General features: G+C 39.1%; 2 protein-coding genes across 6 annotated transcripts in view; one reads left to right on the forward strand and one right to left on the reverse strand.

Moving 5' to 3' along the window:
- Positions 1-2,486, reverse strand: part of CUNH19orf44 (chromosome unknown C19orf44 homolog) — a 35,563-nt gene extending 33,077 nt beyond the window's left edge. For 4 of the 5 annotated variants that reach the window (XR_011171097.1, XM_069102113.1, XM_069102110.1 and 1 more), the window contains exon 1: positions 2,339-2,486. The gene's annotated coding sequence lies outside the window, so the exon portion shown is untranslated. Of the gene's footprint in view, positions 1-1,588; positions 2,199-2,338 lie in introns of those variants that run through there. The other variant, XM_069102112.1, reaches the window with a different exon arrangement.
- Positions 2,487-2,542: 56 nt separating this feature from the next.
- CALR3 (calreticulin 3) overlaps positions 2,543-22,149 on the forward strand; it is a 32,891-nt gene continuing 13,284 nt past the window's right edge. Inside the window, 5 exon segments of the mRNA XM_069101945.1 lie at positions 2,543-2,620; positions 2,622-2,817; positions 4,926-5,027; positions 10,827-11,030; positions 12,783-12,877. Of these exon segments, the coding sequence (XP_068958046.1) occupies positions 2,543-2,620; positions 2,622-2,817; positions 4,926-5,027; positions 10,827-11,030; positions 12,783-12,877 (675 nt within the window).

Here is a 22,149-nt window from a genome sequence, read left to right on the forward strand (position 1 = left end):
TGCAATTAAGACAGGCAGATTTCAAGAATAAGGAGATGGTGCTCCTTCTGTTTTCTGTCAGTCAATAAATATTTATTAAGCACCTACTCAGTACCAGGTACAGTGCAGAGTGTTGGGGATACAAAGAAGACACAAGACAGTCTCTGCCCTCAAGGAGCTTACAGTCAAATGGGAAAGAAAATATGCAAACAACTACCTACAAACAACCTATAGATAGGAAAAATTGGAGATAATCAACAGAGGGAAGGCATTAGAATTGAGGGAGACTGAGAAAGGCTGGGATTTGAAGGAAGCTAAGGGACTAATCTGGGAAAAGAGATTCCAGTTGTGGGGAATATTCACTGAAAATGCCCAGAGTTGGGAGATGGAGTGTCTTTTGTGAGGAGCTAGGAGGCTATTCCAGATCTTGGATCACAGTGGGGGTTAGGGAGGACAGTATAGATCTTAAGATGTCCCTACCCTCAGACCTCATCTGGAATATTATGTTTAATTCTAGATGCCACAATTTAAGAAGGACATTAAGCTGGAAAGTATCAGGAGGAGGGTAACAAGGATGGTGAAGGGCCTTCCATCTATGTCATATATGAGGAAAGGTTGAAGAAACTGGAGATGTTTGACCTGGAGGAGATTCAGGGGACATGAAAGTTGTCTTCAAGTATCTGAAGGATGACTGTCATGTGGATGAGGGATCAGACTTGTTGGTTCCATCAAAGAAATCAGAAAAAATTGCACAGGGTCAAAGTTTCAGAGAAGTCAGCTTAGGGATTGCTATCAAGAAATATTTCTTAAACAATGATAGTTGTCTTTCCTCCATATTGGAGATCTTCAAGAAAATGCTGGATGACTATTTGTTGGTTGGTATAATGGGATGAGGACTGTTCTGTGGTATTGATTAAATTACTAGATGGTTTCTGAGGGCCCTTTCAACTCTGAATTTCTGAGATTCATACCTGCATAGAAATGCCCCTAAAAACAGTTCCAACAAACATTTCAATCCAGCCTTAGACATACAGGGAAAGAACAAAGTATTTTTCTCATAAAACTCCTTTAAAATGGATAATGCAAATATCCTTATCCTTATTTTACATATGGAAAAACTGCGATCCAGACAGATGACAGTAGCCCTTGTCCCAGGTCTACTAGCCCCAAATATTGTGGTGCAGAATGCAAACAAATGTCTCTTGACTAAGAATACAACACTTCTTACTACATTGTATCTCAATTCCACTACCTCCTAAAATGGGTATTTCACTATATTTATTGTTAAGAAGTTCCACCTTACATTAAGTTGTAACAACCTCCTTACATTAATCTGTGTCTCTCAAACTTTCATCCATTTCTTCCTAATTCTGTCCTTTAAGGTTTTAAATTTCTCTTACACAGGAGACAGCCCTTCAAATACTTAAAAACATCAATCACGTTTCCACTGAGTCTTCTCTTCTCCAGGCTAAACATAGTAAGTCAATAAAGAAATATTTATTAAACACATAATATGTGCCAAGCACTATTGCTAAACGCTAAGGATACAAAGAAAGATAAAAGATAATTCAATACTTTAAGGTGTGCAAAGCCCTTTATGATACTTTACCTGATGCTCACAACCACTCTATGAAGTAGGTGCCATCATTATCCCCATTTTACAGATAAGGAAAACTGAGGCCAAAACGACTTGCCCAAGATCATACAAATGTCTGAGGCCACATTCGAATTCAGGTCTTCCTAATGACAAATCCTGTGCTCTACCCACCCTGGCACCAGTTCCTTCTAACAAGCATGCCATGGCACCTTCAGAGATCTTTTCACTACCCTAGCTGCCCGGCTCCGGGTGCTCGTCAGCTTGTATACGGCATTCTTGGACCCCGGCACCCAGAATTTACTATGACACAACCACAGCAAAGGACATCAGTCACTATCAGTTCCTGGTCATTCATTCAGCAAGCATCGATTTCGTTCTGGGCGCTACACCTCTCTTCTTAACAAGGCCTCGGATACCAGCTGGGCTGCCACATCAGGCGGTAGATGCATCTCGAGCTTGCAGTCAACTAAGACCCTTAGCTCTCGTCTGGCCAGCTCTCTTCTTCTTTCACCCCACTCCCCACCCGGAGAGGCTAAGCGAAGCCGGCGTCAGAGGTCGGCTTAGAACCCAGCGCGTGGCTGCCGCCTCCACCTTCTTCTCCTGCCCCTCCCCGATCCCGCGACCTCGCTTCTTCCTCCCCACCCGCAGGCCCCGGGGCTTCGGGCGCTCCTCAACCTCCCTACCTCCGAACGTCAAACCTTCCCCCGCCGCCACCCCCACCCTAACCCCTCCCACCCCTTCCTCCTCGTGCTACACACCGACCTCTTCCTTGGGTTCGCCTCCTCGAAGGCCCAGTCCAATCTGAATCCTCCCTACACCAATCCTCCGGCCTTGGGCCGGAGGGCCCAGTACTCACTAACGGTCTCTCTTGGCAACAGAATTGGACTTCCGGCCTCGCGCCCCGGGGCGGGGGATAGGGAAGTAAGGGGGGGGGAGGGTCGAGGACGAGAAACTACATTTCCCAGCATGCACCACCCTGGGGGCGGCCGGAACGCCAGGGCTCAGCCGCTCAGCAAAGCACGATGGGAATCGAAGTTCTTTTCCTTACCTGTCCCTGGACGCGGCGGGGAGCGTCTGCGGAGCTCCCTCCAGAGCCAATCAGAGGGAGGGAGGGCGGGAAAAAAAGAACTGCCTTTGAGTTCCCATGGGTCGGCCCGTGGCCCGTAGGCTTTTGTGGGCCCTGTGGCTGGTCCCGACGGCGTTGGCTACCGTATACTTCCAGGAAGAGTTTCTCGATGGAGGTGAAAGGGGATGGAGGCCTGGGCTCGGCGGGAGAGAAGCCTCACTTAGGACTCCCGAGTTACCCGCCAACGGACGCGCCCAGGCCTTGAGAGGGCCCGAGGCGGCCCCCCCACCCCCACCCCCCACCTGTCGGAGACAGGAGGGGCCCACGACCTGCACACTATATATACCAGCTGAATGGTCCCGGCTAAGCCTCACACCTTTGAGTCTCGTAGCCCTCCGCCCTTGAATCCCCAGCACGTAGGGTCTGGCAATCCTTGGCAGCCATTTAATAAGCACCTACTATGTGCAGGGCATTGTGCTAAGCTCTGTGGATACAAAAAGAGGCCAGAGGCTGTCCCTGCCCTCGAGGAGCTTACATTCTAATGGGACGTAGGAGGTGCTTAATGTCACTTGACTAATGAATTTGGAGTCAGGACCCGGGTGCAAGCCCCTCCCCATATACTTAGAAGAAGTGTAACCCAGGGCCAGACACCTCACCCCTCAGAGCTTCAGTTTCATAATCTGTAAAATTAAGATAATACCCCTAAAAATGTCTTTATGCCGCTACCTGTGGTCTCATTCCTCTAGGGACTTCCTGGTATAGAAAAGTCCTCCACTAGTACACGTCTGCAACTTATAGAGGGTTCCCTGGGGAATTTGGATATTTCCCTGTTTTGACAGCCAGTCAGCCATCCAGGGTGTGGAAGACAAGAGTTGAACTGAGTTTCCTGACTCTTAAACTGGCAGTCTGCCAGCAAGCTTGCCTCTTCAATGTTTCTAAAGCACTTATTGACAGGTGGGGAAACTGGGGCCCAAAGAGTAGGAAACACTTGGCCAGGATTACATAGGTAAGGTTGTTAGAATTGAAAAGAGACTCTAGAAAGCATCTGGTCCAACCTAGTTTTATTTGAGAGTGGGATAGTTAATAGAATTTATACTCTGAGAAGTAGGAATTGTTTCTCTTTTTTTATATTCCCAGTGCCTGCACATAGTGCTAAACACTTTTATTTATTAATTGATCAGGATCCAAATAATATCTTGACAGGCTAGCCTAATGATCTCTTATAAGATAGGACTTAAAAGGGATAAATAAAATAATTCTCCTCTTAGATTTTAGAAGAATCAACTAGTAAAAAAAAAATCAAACTAGTGAATTTTGGCTAGATATCTGTAGTGGGGAGGGAGGGAAGAGAAGGGAGGTGTTTTAGTGTTCTCTGCCCTGGTCAGACCACCTCTGGAAAACTGGGTTCAATTCCAGCAGCCAATTTTAGGAAGAACATTGACTAGTTGGTACATGGTCAGAGGTCAGGATGCTGAAGGGACTAGAGACCATGCTGTAAAAAAATGTGGCCAAGTTTCACTTAAACAAGACTTGGGAGGGTTGTGGTAGTTGTCTTTCAAGTATTTGAAGGGCTGTCATGTGGAAGAAGGGTTACAGGAATATAGATATAAAGCTGATGATCTTAGAAGTCATCTAGTTCAACCCACTCTTTTTTTTCCACAGGCAGCTGAGACCCAAAGAGGTGGTGTGCTTTAGGATTTTACAGGTTCTAAGTGGCAGAGCCGATACTGTAACCTACATCCTCAATTCCCAATTTAATGTTTCTTCCATTGCACCAATTAGCCTTGTATCCTTAGAGGAATGGGTAGAAGTTGCAGAAAAGCAGATTTCAATTAGATATAAGGAAAAATTTCATGCCAGTTAGAGCTAGAATGGGCTGCCTTAGGAGATAATGGGTTAACCTTCTAAAGAGATTTTTAAGCTGAGGCTGGGTCACTACTTATAGTTGTAAAGGGCTTCCTGTTCAAGTACAATTTTTAAATAAGATAATTTTTAAAGACTTCTCTGATCTCAAAAGTGGAGTCGGATCCTAGAGTCATGTCATCAAAGGTTTGCCTTCACAAAATGAATCACTCAAGGTTTCTCCATGAAAATTGGTTAAACAAATCACCCGTGGTTTACCCTTAAAATGTAGATTATGAGTCATAATCATTAAATTCTGAGAATTCTTAACCTTTTCCACCTTTAAAAAGACTAGTGTCTTCTCAGCTATAACCTTAATACCTGACTTGTGATGTTTGTCCCTGACTTGCCATACTCTTTCTTTTTTTTTTTCTTTAACAGAAAGTTGGAGGAATAGATGGATACCTTCTACTAATAACTCCGACTTTGGGCACTTTAGGCTATCATCAGGAAAATTTTATGGTGATATACAGAAGGATAAAGGTTAGTAGTAAGACTTTGATTTAAAATTCCAGCTCTTATACTGACCATTTGGTGACTAGGTCCTATCAACAATGAGCTAACAAGAATGAAGTAGGAGATCACAAGATAAGGGGAGCCCCTGCCTTGTCCATAGTATTTATATAAGCACTTCCTATATAATAGGAAACTATGCTGGGGATACAAAGACATAAAATAACCCCTGACCCCAAGAAGTTTACATTTAATCTCCTCCTTTCCTTTTCTTCATCTGTTGGTAGATATTACAAATCTACACTATTCTCTACAGTTGAGTCACTTGCCCCCTTTTCCTGCTGTCAGCTATGACTTCCCTGGCTCCAACCTTGAGTTATCCTCACAGTCTAGAATAGAAATGGAGAAAAAACAAAAAACCATGTTGCCTGGGTTTACTACAAATTTATCTTACATAATCTCAACTGGACTATCACTGCAACAAGGCAATCTTTTGTATCTCCCTAATCCATTTACTAGGTAGCTAGGTGGCAAAGTGGTTAGAGTGCCAGACCTGGAATCAGGGAGACTCATCTTCTTGAGTTCAAATCTGGCCTCAGACACTTAGACTTGTGGCCCTGGGCAAGTCACTTCACCCTGTTTATCTCAGTTTCTTTATATGTAAAATGAGCTAGAGGGGCAGCTTGTTGTTAGAGCACTGGTCCTGGAGTCAGGAGGACCTAAGTTTAAATTCGGCCACAGACATTTGACATGTACTAGCTGTGTGACCGTGGGCAAGTCACTTAACACGATTGCCTTCCAAAAAAAATAATAAATTAGCTGAAGAAAGAAATGGCAAATCACCCCAGAATCTTTGCCAAAAACCTCCAAAGGGATCACAAATAATAGGACACCACTGAAAGGACTGAGTAACAACAACTGGTGAAATCACTTTGTTTTTATTTTGTTTTGATCTTGTATTTACTCTATATAAATATTTTGCATCCTTTCCATAGATGTTGAGTGAAAGATGTTTATGAAGCATCTAGTCAAATGATGTGAAACTGGAGGTCAGGAGAGGGGTTTGGCCTAGATAAAGTAGATCTAAGAATCACCAACATTAGAGGTGACAATTGAAACCACAAAAGCTGATGAGATCACCAGGTGAAATGATATAGAGGGGAAAGAGAAAAAAGCCCATGACAGAACCTTGGGGGATCCCCATTTTCAACAGGCTTGACATGGATAAAGAGTCAACAAAGGAAAGAGAGAAAGAGAACTCAAATCATGTAATATGAGAACCAAGAGAGAGTAAAAACCTAGAAAGCAGAAAGTATTAAGGATAATAAAATAATCAACAGTGGCTAAGGCTGCAGAGAGGATGAGAACTAAGAAAAAAACATTCGATTTGACTTAAGTGGGCGGCTAGGTGGCAAAATGATAGAGCACTAGCCCTGGAGTCAGGAGGACCTGAGTTCAAATCCAGCCTCAGATGCTAGCTGTGTGACTTTGGGCAAGTCATTTAATCATCTGCCTCAAAAAAAAAAAAAGATAATTAGTAACTTAGTAGAACTGCTTCAGTTGAATGTTGATGTTAGAAGTCAAACTGCAAAAAGAAATAAGAGAATGAAAAGAAAGGAAATGGAGGCACCTTCTCAAGGAGTTTAGCCACAAAAGGGAGGATAGATACAGGATAAAAATGAACAGGGATGGATGGATCAAGTGAGGAATTTTTTGAAGATGAAGGAGGTGTGGGCATCTTTGTAGGCAATAGGGAAGCAGCCAGTAGACAGGGAGCAACTGAAGATGAGTGAGAGAGCAGAGATGATAGAGGAGGCAATCTCCTGGAGAATATGAGATGGAATTAGATCACTTGTGCACATAGAAGGCTTGCAAGCAGGGCCATCTCTTCATGGGAAATGGATGAAGGAGGAAGTAGTGACAGAAGGCACCTGAGTGACCTCCAGTTTCACGTCACCAGTTATTTATTGGGTATCTCCAACTGTACATGCCATAGACATTTCAAACTCAGTATTTCCAAAATCGAATCCATATCTTTCCCCCAAGACCCTTTCCTCTTCCTAACTTCCCTATTACTAACAAGGCCTTCTCTCACTGATGAGCTGTGTTCTCAAAGCTATGTCTCAAACCTCAAGGTTCTAGGGCTACTCTTAGAATTGTTTTTTTTTTGTTGTTGTTTGTTTGTTTAGTACTTTGTTTTCTCCCAATCACATGTAAAAACAATTTTTAACATTTTTTTTTTTGCTTTTTGGAGGGCAATTGGGGTTAAGTGACTTGCCCAAGGTCACACAGCTATTTTTTTTGTGTGTTAAGTGTCTGAGGCCAGATCCAAACCCAGGTCCTCCTGACTCCAGGACCGGTGCTTCATTCACTGTACCACCAGCCGCCCCCTAACATTTGTTTTTAAAACTTTGAATTCCAAATTCTCTTCCTCTCCTCCCACCCATTCCCATTGAGGAGGCACACAATTTGATATAGGTTATTCATGCAGAGCATTTTCATATTGTGAACATATTCATGTTGTGAGAGAAGATATAGACAAAAAAACTCAAGAAAAATAAAGTAAAAAAAAGTATACTTCAATCTGTATTCAGACACCATCAGTTCTTTCTCTGGAAATGGATAACATTTTTCATCATAAGTCCTTCAAGAGTTGTCTTGGATCATTGTATTTCTAAGAATAGCCAAGTCATTCACAGCTGGTCATCTTACAATATTGCTGTTACTTTGTACACAGTACATGTCACTTTGTATCAGCTTCTATAAATCTTTCCAGGTTTTTCTTACACTACTACAACCCCACCTTTGGAGCCGTTAAGAGTGAGTCTCTAATGCCATAGACTTCAGTCTCCTTTCTGATGTCTTGTCTCCGTTGTTAATTGCCAGTGGTTAGGAGCCCAGTTTCATTTAACGAATTAATATCAATGAATTTTAACAAAGAGATATTTACTGCAAAGATATAGCAAGTCCAAGAACAGAAGTTACAAAACATTCCCCCCACCTTGCCCCAAATACCTGAAGATAGCACCGCAGTCTGTAATGAGAATGGGCTCAAAATTAAAAGCAATTTCTATAAAACATTTATCCCTCCAAGTTCACTTCCAAATTTAGCATAGCCAATGGATAAATGAGTTCATCTTTGCTACCTCTGGACTGGGTCAAGCTGGTCAATCCAGGACCTCGGCTAGCATCTCACTTGTGTTCAGAATCTTTGATTGGATTTTATTTCCTGGATTTCTGGCTCTCTCTGTCTTAACCTTTCTCAGGTCATAGTGTCATTGTTGTCTCCAGTATTTCATCTAAAAGCAGGAAAGAATGGACAAAAGAGAGACAGACAACAGAAGGACAGTATGCCCTTAACTTCATTCCAACTCTTGTGTGAGAGAGGGCCCAGGACCCCTTTTCCATCCAGAGACTTATAGGAGCTTGTCCTCACTCAAATGCCAGGGAGGCATGAAAAAGGCATGAATGAGTGAAGAATTCCGTTTTGGGTCTGTTGAGTTTATGAAGAAGGACTACTCAACAGTATCAAAAACTGGCAAGAGATCAAAAAGGATGAGGACTAAGAAAAGACCACTGGGTTTGGCAGCTAAGGTAGCTTACCCTTGGTGTCTGTCCCATTCTTCTTTCTGGCTCTTGTCCTGTCATTCTGTTCCTTCTCAATCTTCTTCACTGGTTGGTTCGTTGTCTACCTGCAACACCCTACATCTGGATATCTTCTAAGGCTCTCTTAGACCTCGTTTTCTTTTCTCTACTCTCCTCCTTAGTGAGCTCATCAGATTCCATTGATTCAGTGATATACTTGTATACAAGTTACTCCCAAAGATAGATAGATAGATAGATAGATAGATAGATAGATAGATAGATAGATATAGATATAAATATAGATATATCCAACCTTAATCTCTCACCAAAACACTGATCTTGCATCTCCAACTACCTGCCTGCTATATACCTCTGTCTCTCACTAGCACCTCAAGTTCAAAATCTTAAAAAATGAATTCAACCAATAAATAAGTTCAAAATCAATAAAACCCCCCAAAATCTGCACCTCTTGCTAGGGAAAACTAGTATATGGCTGGACCTTTGGTGGAACTGTGAAGTGGTCCAACCATTCTGGAAAGCAGTTTGAAACTATGCCCCCAAAGTTATTAAATGGTGCATATCCTTTTACTCATCAATATCACTACTAGGTTCAATGTCTTAAAGAGATCAAAGAAAGAAGAAAAGGACCTAATTGTACAAAAATATTTGTAGCAGCCATATTATTATATTTATATATTATAATTATAGGTGGTGGCAAGGAATTAGAAACTAAGGGGGTTCCCATCCATTGGGGAATGGCCTGAACATGTTATGATAAGTGAATGTGATGGAATGTGATGGAATACTATTGTGCTTTGAGAAATGATGAAGGGGACAATTTTAGAGAAATCTGGGAAGACTCTTATGAACTCATCAAGTGAGCAGAAATAGGAGAACAATTTATAAAATAATAAACAGTTATAAAGACAATTTTTAAAGACTTAGAAACTCTTCAACACAATGACCAATAATGCAATGCCTGTGGAGAAGGGGCCAGTCATCCCCACTGCCACTCAGGACAAAAGTGTCAGTCTGTTACTTCTCACGAGGGGTGGGGGTGGGGAGAGGAAGGAAGAGAATTTGGAACTCAAAATTTTAAAAACCAATGTTAAAAATTGTTTTTACACATAACTAGGTATAAATAAAATACTAAATAAAAGAAAAAAAGTGTCAGCCTAGCTTAACCCTAACCCTGAGGAAGAGACAAGAGAGAACACGTGCAAGGCAAATCAAATCACCACCATCACCTTGACCACCATTATTCCCATTTCTCAATGGGAGACAACCCAGTACCCTGAACCCAAGAACCCTGGGAATAGGCTTCCAGTCCAATGCCCTCATCCATCTTCCAGGAAAGCAACCCCTATGAATATGCTGTTGGCCAGCTGCTACTGCAAATGCTATAGCCACCGCTACTAAAGACTCAGAAAAAGAATTGTCTTGTCACCAAAAGTCCTTGGCACTATCAAATGGTTGAGCATCAGAAACTGATGGAATCTTATTAGTGGAAATAGCATTAAAGAAGAGGTGTTGCCATGCACTTTGTGTCTGCATCTTAAGGACCATGCGAGCTTTCTTTTTGATTTGCAGGAGAAACTTTCCACGTGTTGTCCCCTGAGCTAGAATTTGGAGAGCAGGGAATGTCTTACTTTTCCATTTGTATCTTTAGTACTTGACACAGCATTTTTTACATAATAAGCATATGATAAATTCTTCATTCATGATTCCAGAGTACTCATGATGAAATGTGCTACCCACCTCCTAACAGGTGATAGACTCAGATTGTAGAGTTTTGGGGGGTTTTTTTGGACCTTGCTAAAACAGGAATCTGTTTTGCTTCATTGTACATGTTTATAACAAGGATTTTGTTTTCTTTCTTTTCTCAATGAGATGAGGCTCATCTTCCAAACCTCTATCTCTGTTGATGTCACTACTATACTCCAATTACTCAGAATAAAAGTTCTCTTTATTCAAGTGCTTTTTATAGCATTAACAGACACTAGATAAAATGTACTGTATAAGCATCCATGAATATAAACTCCATTCCTTGTGGGAAGTGAGCCTGCCTGTGTATGAATATAGGACATCTAATGTATTATAGTCACTTAGTACATTTTAAATATGCTTTATTGTAAAATCTGGGAAAGGTATTTTATTTTTTATCTTTTATTGACATGCATCACTGATAATATATTGCTATTGCAGTTGAAATGTATAAACTTACACCAATGTTTTTGCTTAAAGGTCTGCAAACCACTGAAAATGCAAAATTTTATGCTATCTCCTCACGATTTAAACCATTTAGTAATAAAGGAAAGACTCTGGTTATTCAGTATACAGTAAAACATGAACAGAAGATGGATTGTGGTGGAGGTTATATTAAGATCTTTCCTTCAGACTTGGATCAGAAGAACTTAAATGGGAAGTCACAGTATTACATTATGTTTGGTGAGTTTAGTAATACAATTATTTTTCAAAATATATTAAAATCGTTGTGACAATGTAAAGCAATGATATTTAGTCATGAGTTAAGTATTTTCAAGAACTGTCCTAAAAACAGAGTCTTGGAGTCATCTTTCAGAAATCTTAGCCTCATTTTATCATAATATCTCCTTCTGGAGTAGTGATAGTACCTTTCTCTAGATTAAAATCTTTTTTAAGTTGGCATATAGTATTATCATGATTACAATAATGATTCTTCATTATTAATAACATTTCTATGGTACCATCACAACAACCATGTGAGTAGGTATCTCAAGTGCTGTCATGTCCATTTTACAGATGAACAAACAGACTCCAAGAGGCTAAATGACCCACCCATGGTTGTTGAGCTCATAAATGGAAAGGTCTAGATTTGAACCCAGGTTTCCTGATTAAGAGTCTAGCACTCTCAACTTAACATGCTCCACCCTTATTTTGAAATGTTTATAAATTCAAGCTCATGGCAAAGGGAATGGTGTCATGAATGCTTGTGTTTACATTAGTTTTCCCTACAGCAGTTCTTGGGTATTGAACTTATTCTTTAAAATTCTTTAAAATAGGGGGGAATTTACATTGAAATAAGATGGACAGCATGGTGTAATAAAAAGAACAATAGACTTGAGTCAGAAGCTGTAAATTCAACGTCCAATTCCATCACTTTCTAGCTGTGTAACGTTAACCTCTCTGAGACTTCATTTCATGATCTGTTAATTGGTAGTGGTAATACCAGTCCTCCCCACCTTAGAAGGGTGTTATGTGGACCAAATGAGATAACATGTAAAAGTGCCTTATAAATTATAAAGAAGTATGTACATATAAACTACTAAGTGCAGCTATCTACAATGAATGAAAATATGAACTGCATATTATTTCTCAGGGCCTCAAGTTCTCCTAACTGTATCATTATAATAAAAAATATTTAAATTTTTTTATAAATGTATAACTGAAACTAGCAAACATTTTAGTAGAATTTGTTAGAAACTGAGTACAATAGTAAAACCTCCTTTAAAGTGCCAATTTTTTAAACATTTAATATTCCATATGGAAATCCTTCCAATATGTATCATGTACTTCACTACCTTCTCAAACAGAATCTACTGAATGGAACACCTTTTTCTTGATGACTTAGGATCATTATTATGATTATTATTTATGACCCTGGTATAGTAGTATGCTCACCGAGCTATTGAAATGTGGAGGACTATTTATTTACCCTTATACCAAATGGTCCCAGACTATTATACTTTTTGAGTTCTAGTATCTAATTTTATAATCTTCTGAGATCGCCTCTACTCTTAGGGTATCAGCTGTCACTTCTAATTGCTAATGGTGGGCCTGCCTCCAGCAGTCCATTTCCCCTTACACCTACCCCTTTTAATTTGCTGCACATAATCTGCTTGTATCTGGGAAACTAGATCATTCTCTCCCTTTTTTACCCGGAGGCAAATATGGACAATTATATGTAATATAATATTTAAATGGATTTTGAATGAATATTCGAAAGAGTAAAGTTTATATGAACTTTGGCAGCTTTCTTTTTGTTCCTTGGTTGGTATCCATTTAAGTGGGGTATTAATACACACTTATAGCTTATAACTTGAATGGTTATTGCTTAATATGTAAACTTCTCTTTTATTCATATATTTTAGGAGAAATATTTGATATGTTTAATAATGATAAAATATCTAAGGAAGTTGAGAGTAGATTTTTTTTTTGTAGGACCTGATATTTGTGGATTTGATGTCAAGAAAGTTCATGTTATTTTATTTTACAACAATCAGTATTATTCAAACAAGAAACCAATCAGGTGTAAGGTAAATGCTCTCATGTAAAAGTTAGTAATATCGAAAAATGTTTCTTTGTTAACATTTGTTTTATACCATTTCTAAAAGATAGCGTAACTTTTTTTTTTTAAGCATTCGGGATTAAGTAACTTGCTCAAGATTACACAGCCAGGTGTTTCTGTGTGGGTGCTAAGTGTTGGAGCTTGGATTCGATCCCCAGGTCATCCCGACACTGGAGCCGGTGCTCTTACTAATGTGCTACCTGGCCGCCCCGATAGCATAACTTTTAAAACATGGTAATTGCATAGCAAGGGATGCGTCCTAGCATTAGAACTGGAAAGGACCTTAGAAATCATCTAGCTCATCCCTCATATGTTATAGATGAGGAAACTGAGACCCATTGAGGGAAAATTGCTTACTCAAAACCATGCAAGGTATGTAGAGACATATCAGATTGCATGCCATCTTGGAGAGAGTGGAGGGAAGGAGGAGGGAGAAAATTTAAAATCCAAAAGAATGTTGTAAACTAAAAATAAATAAATAAATAAATTTAAAAAACAACCAGGTAGTAAGTGGTAAAACCAACATTAGAATCCAAGCCCCATGGAGAAAAGCAGCACCCTGTAATGTAAGGAGTATTTACCTTGGAGTTAGGTTCAAATTCTGCTTCTGATACTTACCAGCTTTTGGGGAGGGGGGAAGAGGGGAGAAAAACCAAGAACTCAAGCCCTCTGATTTTTTTTTTTTTATTCTACAACGTTGCTTCCTGTGTATGGACCAAGGATGGAGATTTTGTTCATTGGCATTTCCAAGTTATCATTAGCATTTAGCATAATTATAAGCATATGTAAAATACTGAATCAATTCTTTGAATTAACTGAAGATTAGTGTTTTTCCTCTCATTTTTTTTTCTTACTAGACAGGTATTTATTTCTTCCTTAGGTGAAGCTGCAGGACTACACTATACTTTATACAATAAAAAATACATTAGTATGATAATTATACAACATTCTAAGAGAATGACATGTTCCCTGGTGACTGAAATGTAACCTTTTTAATGTCAAATTACTTTTTATTTTTGCCATAAAAAATCTTTCTGAAGCACATCTCTTTGTTTCCTTAAATAGACTATAATGAATCTATTTCTTGATGGCTAACGGTCATTACTGTTTGTTGTTGAGTTGTGTCCAATTCTTTGTGACCCTATTTGGGGTTTACTTGGTAGAGATACTAGAATGGTTTGCCATTTCCTTCTCCAGCTCATTTTACATATGAGGAAACTGAGGCTAACAGAGTAAAGTAACTTAGGGTCACACAGCTAGTAAATGTCTGAGGTAAGATTTGAACTCAGGAAGATGTCTTCCTAATTTCAAGCCCACTGCACTACCTGGTGCAGGGCATTATAAACATCAATTATTATACTTTAGATAAAAATGGTATGGGACATAAGCCTAAATGGGTACCCTAAAGATAGCCTAGAACTTGCTTTCTTAAAGGCTCTGATGTTTGTTTGCTTTTTGGTTATTTGTACCTTTTTGAAAGGTGGAGTGGTCCCTTCTAGTTCTACCTCTCTGATTACTCCACCGTCTCTTTTAATGGATCATCGGCCATATCTCACCCTCTAATTAGGGGTGTCTGACAACACTCTAGTCTGGGTCTTCTTCCTAATAAATATTCATCCCTGAATACTTATTCTTTCTTTTAATATCTCCCATGTTAAGGATTTGTTGTGTTAAGGATAACCTCTCAAGGCAGTTCATATATTTTTTTAGAGAGTTTTAATTGCAGCGAAGTTCTTACAGTTGTACCAGAATTTGCCTCCCTGTCATCAGGTGGTCCTGGTTCTTTGTTTAGGAGCTGTATATAACAATTCTAATCTTTCTTCCATATCACAGCCCTTCAGTAATGTAATATAACATGTTCCTCAATAAATTTTCTCCAGGATAAATATCTTTAATTTCTTCAAGCACTGCCTCATAAAATATAATTTTAGTCTTCTAATCATTCTTGTCACCCTCCTCCAAACATGTTCCAGAGCATGCCCCACCCCCTTAAAAATGGTTCCCCAATCTGAATGCTTTAGACTTAGTCTGTCTAGCACATAGTTGTACTGTCATTTCCGTTTTCTGGACAGGATACTTCTGTCAGTATTACCAAAGATCTAATTAATATCCAGGACAAGTTTGGCACTACTCTTTATACATATTGAACTTTCAGTCAAACAATACCTAGACCTTTTTCACATATAGTTGATTTTTCACAAATAAATTACAGTAATATCCTGTCTTTATTTCTACTAAATTTCATCTTGTTGCCACATTTGACCTAGCATCCAAACAGTTGAGATGTTTTTGTTTCCTAATTCTATAGTCTGGCCTTTTGTGTGCCATCTACATATATTTTTTTTTTTGCTCTTTGGAGGGCAGTTGGGGTTAAATGACTTGCCCAAGGTCACACAGCTAGTAGGTGTTAAGTGTCTGAGGCTGGATTTGAACTCATGTTCTCCCTACTCCAGGGCTGGTGTTCTATTCACTGCACTAACCCCTGTGCCATCTACATCTTTATCCAAGTAATTGATTTAAAAAAAATCAAACAATGCAGGGCCTATGATAGAGCCCTATGGTAGTCTAATAGAAAGATCTTTCAGGCTAGCACTGACCTATTAAGCAATATTTTTTGAATTTGATTGTTTAATTATGATCAATATTACTGTCAGTAACCATAATACTGATCATTTCCTGGACCAAACTGCTGATCATAGTGCTGCAAGATCAGCCTAATGGATCTGTGAGCACTCAGACATAGCAAGAGTTCAGTGTAATATCATAGCATAGCTGTTGCTGTAGAGAAGTGTTTAAGTGGACAAGAAGCTTCCACTGTCTTGGGCAGTGGAAAAGACAGGTACCTGCCTGTAACCACCAGAAAAAAAAAATATGAAGATAACTGCTTTCTAACTACTACCTTGGCACATTGAGACTTTTTTTTTAATACCTCTGGGATTGTGGACTGAGAATATCTTACAAGATCTGGTCCACTGAGGAACCTGACTATAGAATCTGGTGATTTATCCCCAGTTATGAATATATTAGTCCTGACTCTCTCCTAGTTCAGGGTCCCCTTATAGAATTCTGATAGTCTAAATGTGCTATTGATTTTTAGTTTAGGTTAGTTTTCAGACTAAGGAGTTTGTAATTTTTCTGGTTTTTATTTTATATTGTTTTTTTATCACAACAGTGAACACTTTTGACAGATGATGAAGGCTTAATTAGAGAGAAGAGAAATTAAATATAGAGATGTCAAAAAGAAAAGTTATTACAATAGTCTAGTATAGTGATGATGAGTTCTAAACTAGGCTTGATACCAGTGTGAGTATAGGGAAAGGACAGCCAATGTGAGAGACATTCTAGGTAGAATAGATATGGCCTGGAAGCTGACTTGAGGGAGAGCTAAGTCAGACGGCCAACAGGCTCATTAACTAAGTGCTCATTATATGCCAGGCATGGCGCTAAGATCTGAAGATACAGCAAAAACGCAGCCCTGTCCCAAGGGAGCTAGCGCTCTGCTAGGCAGGCGACACACAAACAATTCCGTATAGACAAGTTAGACAGTTGGTGAAAAGGTTAGGTTAGTTTTCAGGCTAAGGAGTTTGTAACTTTTCTGGTTTTGTTTATTTTACATTGTTTTTTATCAGAACAGTGAACACTTTTGACAGATGATGAAGGCTTAATTAGAGAGAAGGCAGGTAGTAGTAGTGGGAGGGACCAAGTAAGTTCGCTTGAAGAAGGTATATTTGAGCTGAGTTTAAAGGAAACTAGGAAGTGGAGATGAGGAGAGAGAATTCCAGGCATGGGGGACAGCCCACCAAAACTGCCCAGAGTTGTGAGATGGAGTAGTTTATGCAGAGAACACCAAGGAGACCAGTGCGACTGGATTATAGAGTATGTGGATGATATAAGATATTAGAAGTTTCAAAAGGTAGAAAGCCTCCAATTATAAAAGGCTTTAAAAGTCAAACAGAAGATTTTACATTTGTTCCTAAAGGTAATAGGGAGCAACTGGAATTTATTGAGTAGGGGAGTACCATGGTCAGACCTACACTTGAGGAAGATCACTTTAGCAGCTAAGTGGAGGATGGACTGGAGTACTTTTGACACTCTGCAGGAAGACCAACTAGAAAGCTATTATGGTAGTCAAGGCATAAGGTAATGAAAGTCTGAACCAGGGTGGCAACTGTGTTGAGTAGAAAGAAGAGAAGCTGAGTATGAAAGATAACTCTGAAGTTATGAACCTGGCCTAAGGAGAAGAATGGCCATACATTCCACAGGAAGTCTGAAGGAGGGATAGGTTATAGAAGGATATAGCTGATAAAGTGCAGGACTTGGAGTCAGAAAGACCCGAATCTTCACAATATACCTTCTGCCTTCCTGGACAAGTATCTAACCTCTCTGAGGCTGTTTCCTCAGATGTAAAATGAGAATAAGAATAGTATCTACCTCACAGGGTAGTTGTAAGTATCAAATGAGATTGTAAAATGCTTTGCAAACCTTAAAGTGATATGTGATAACTGTGGGCTATTTTAAAATAGAATGAATTCTATTTTGGACATGGTGAGTTTGAGGTACCATTGGTACTCACAGGTGATACACAGTGTACAGTGAGCAGGATGAATGAACAGTACAGCAGAACAGTCCTGAGATACAGGACTGGAGAGATTAAGGTTGTGTGTGTTTAGTGTATATGTATGTTTATATGGTAGTCATTTGCATACATATACATCTATAGCAGCCATTTGCAAAGACATCATATTTGAACAAGTAAAATCAGATAAGATCACCAGGGAGTGTGAGAAAAGAGAAGAGAGCCTAGAAATGAGGCTTATGGGATACCCAAAGTTGAGTAGTCGGAGGCAAACTGACAAGTAGCAGCCAGATGGTCAGGAGAACCACAATAAAGCAATGTCCCATATGCAAAGAGAGGGCCAAGCAAGTAAGTGTTCATTGTCAATACTTCTTTCCTCTCTCATTGAATCTGTCCTTTCCTTATTCTTGTTTTTGTCCCAAATATAAGCTTTGTTGTCTTCCCTTACTATTACTGACAGACAGCAGTGGCCTTTTCAACACTGTTCTTTGAGGTGTGTTGAATATACATGTTATACATGTTATACATGAATATACATGAGTATACATTGATACATGTGTCCCTGTATCCATCTTTGCTATACAAGGGGTTCCAAAGATTTCAGTGAAACTTTAAACTATTAAAACTTAAAACATTTGTGACCCCGCTATGTTCCCTTTAAAAATCTGAGGTCATCAGAAAGAAAGAATGATCAGCTCATCTGGGCTCAGCCATGAGGGATGTCACTTAAATCTCCAAGCTTCATTTTTCTCACTTATCAAAAAAGGATAATATAACTTGTACCTTGCTTACAATGTTGTTATGAGGATCAAATGAAATACATGGTGTCAGGTGCTTTGCAAACTTTAAAAATCTCTATAAATATTAACTATTATTATATCATACACTAGAATGTATCTGTGGTCTTATTGTAAATTGCTTAAAAGGTGTCTATCACAGCACTACCTCTTATCTGCTGCTCTTGGTCCATGTCCCACCACAGACTCACCACAGGGGTCCACCTAACATTTTGGTGGACCTTCCTCACCTTCTCCTTTCACTGAAAGTATACCAGCAGAGCATGAAGATGTTCACTAGTGAGCCCAGGCTCTTACTATATAACCAGCCATCTTCTTTTCAGATTATATATTTCTTCTATGACATAGATTCTTTTGATTATGCTGCTTAGTTCCTATTTATTTTGTCTTACAACCTGCTCACATGCACCACGTACCCTTCCATCATCCTCTGAGTGATAATAATTTTTAACTCTTGGGAACTTGTATTGTTCTACTTAGAACTATATGACAACACCACTGGGCTATTGATATTTTTTTAAGTAGGCCTTTATTTCAATATATGGAGGCTTTAAAGGAGTTATACCTTTTCCCAAAGTCAATCCATCCCACTTGCCTTTATTTAATTCTAAGCTCAAATTACCACTCATTTGTGTCATCTATCCAATATAAATAAATATATGTATATATGTATGTATCTCTGTTTGTATGTTTGACAAACTGTATAAGTTCACACAACTGTGAATAATAGATATTTTTCATCCATTAGTTTTTTCCTCTCTAGATGGTTAGGCCAAATTCTATTGAATAGTTGTAGATCTCTAGGAGACTCTGTAATGTTCAGAGGCTTGATATCACCATGATATAATTTGCAAACAAAAGCACATGGGGGATGGCTAGGTGGCACAGTGAATAGAGCACTGGCCCTGGAGTCAGGAGGACCTGAGTTAAAATCCGGCCTAGACCCTTAACACTTACTAGCCATGTGACCTTGAGCAAGTCACTTAACCCCAATTGCCCTGCCCTCTAAAAAAAGCAAAACAACAAAAACAAAAAGCACATGGGAGACCTTACCATCCACAAAGAATCCCTTTTCAACACGTGCTCAGTACTGGACATCTTCTTGCTAGTGGTAAACATCATTGGTAAATAGAAACCTTTTAATTTTATTCTTTACCTAATATTAACAATCAGAAGGTCACCAAGGAAGAATGAAGAGAGAAGAGAGGAGGGTCCTGGACAGAGAATTGGGCCTTGTGCACTCCCACAGTTAGAGGGTAGGATGTAGATGACTATCCAGCAAAAGAGACCAAGAAGCAACAGTAGACAGGTAAAAGAGAAGCAGTATCATAACAACCCAAAGACGACAGAGCATCCAGGAGGAAAGGGTGGTCAATAATATCAAAAGTTGCATAGTGATCAAAAAAGAAAAGGACTGAGAAAAGGCTATTGGATTTGGCACTTGAAGACATTGGTAACTTTTTGGAAAGAAAAAAAATTTTAATTTAGTGATGACATTGAAAGTCAGATTGCAAAAGTTAATATGTGACCTGCTCTGGGATATTAGTTGTGAAAGCCTGTTTATTCCCTCCTAATATCCTTATTGAGGAAGTCCTCAATATGTGTATAGATCAGAGATTCTTAATCTTTAGCAATCTGGTGAGGTTTATGCACTCATAATAGTGTTTGTTGCCTATATTAATAGAGGATATGCTAAATTTCAGTCATAGGTTAATGGAAATAAAGATTTTTTTTTCCCATTCAAATTCACAACCCCCGTGAAATCTATCCATGGACTCCACCCAGGTTAAGAACTTCTAGTGTGGATTATTCTCATATAAATTTTATATAGATGGGAAACAGTATGATAAAGCTTATTAGCTTTAGAATAAGAAAGTCTGGGTTCAAATATTGACTCTAATGTTTATCTTTGCAACTTTGGGCAGATTACTTAACCTCCCTGCATCTCAGTTTCCTGGAAAATGCAGGTAGTCCTGAGTGGTTGTGGGTTGTCTTTAGTGCTATAGCTGAGAAGGCCCCATAGTGTGTTCCCACCAGGATTATCAGTTAGCTCTCAGTGGTATAGTCAGTATCAAATATATCACCATTCTTATGCCAAAGTCTGACACATTATCCCATCAGTATATACGGAGCCCATAGGAAAGTGGGCTCAGTGTTGGGTGATTGGATCATAGAAGATGATGATACTTTTGGAACTGTGATAAAAGGCTGGTAAAAATAATACCACACACTAACTCTGCTTCCTCAGTTTGAGAGCTAAAGTTTTATAGCAAGAGAATATTTTGTGTCTTCAGGTGAGCAAATGCTACTACAAACTAACATTTAAATGATGGTTCAAGGTTTGCAAAGCACTCTACTAACATTTCTCACTTGATTTTCACAATGATACTATGATTAACATATCATATTAATAATATTATTATTTTCAAAATTAAAGGTCAGTGAAACTGTGATTTGCCCAAGGCAACACAGCTAATAAGTGTCAAAAGTTGTATTTGAGCCAAATCTCTCCTGACTTCCAAGTCAGGCTCCTTACCCTAGACCATATTGCCTCTTTATTGTACTGAAGGTTAAAAAAGCATGATGGAACCAATTTTTAAAGGTATTGTTCACACAAGCTTAGATTCTACAAATATCTGATAAATATAACTAATATTTATATGTTACTTTAAGGCTTACAAAACACTTCACAAATATTCTCTTATTTGATCTCATAACAGCCTTGGGAGGTGGGTGTTATTATCCACAGATGAGGGAATTGAGGCAGACAGAAGTTGCTATATTACCCAGGATCATGTAGCTATTAAGTGTCTAAAGCCAGAATTGAATTCAGGTCTTTCTGACTCCAGAAACTTTTGAAGGCTTTGGGATAATGATATTTTCCAATTGCTGACATTTTATAGGTGTCTGTACCATTTATATACATGAGAATGACCCACTTGTCTTCATTCTGCTTAAAATCTGTTGAAGTTGATTTTCAAGACCTGGTAGAGTAGAATTCTGCAAAATTCTTCAGAAGAGTCAAGTCTCATCAATATTGTAAATCTGTTCAGTGTTGGAAGCCAAAGAGGCCTGAGGCAGGACTCAGATAATTACCTTGATAACTTTTCCTCAATTTAGCTCCTGAGTTCTTCTGATATGGGTTACACTTATAAGGATGCTATTTGAGTTCTGAGACCAACAGGCTCTGCCCCCAGACTTTAGTTATTCAAAACGAAAATATTTGAATTCTTAGGTGGTCAGTTCCTATGCAGATGTACTTGATGATGCAGCTTTGGTTCCAGCCTTGAAGCTGGCTCTCATGAGCATCCTTTGTAATGTGACTGCATATGACAGGAGTTAACTGGCTCTTCCTAAGACTCTCTGGCACCTAGAGAAGGAATCCTTATCAAACTATCTATTCTGTGCTACTTCCAGGATACAACAGACTAGGTAATGATTAGAAAACTTGAGTCCCCTTCCTTTGGCTCATTGCTCTATAAAAACCTTGTCCTAAGAATCAATAAATGGAGTTCATCTTTCTTCCTTGAACTACCCACGTGTCATTTCTTATTCACGTCTCCGAATCATGCTAAGTGCTGGACACTGAGCAGCCCACGGCAATTCAGAAGGTAGCACTCAGAGATGAATATGCTATTTAAAAACCCCACAAAATTCTATAGTTTCACGGTTTGGTGTTTATACACCATAGCTTTCAAGTGCTATTTCTCACTTTGAAACACCAAAACCATTCATTAAAAAATGCACATAGCATTTGCTCATGAAAACCTTTTCCCTTTTAAATCTTCATTAGGCCAATGGTGATATCTAGTTTGTTGGTTTTTCCACTACAGAAAATTTGGAATCTGTATTATGGGATGACTTATA

Source organism: Petaurus breviceps, unplaced genomic scaffold, assembly GCF_028583685.1.
Source record: "Petaurus breviceps papuanus isolate PSGF00001 unplaced genomic scaffold, PetGlider_PUasm1.0 523, whole genome shotgun sequence".
In the NCBI taxonomy this organism is placed as follows: Eukaryota; Metazoa; Chordata; class Mammalia; order Diprotodontia; family Petauridae; genus Petaurus; species Petaurus breviceps.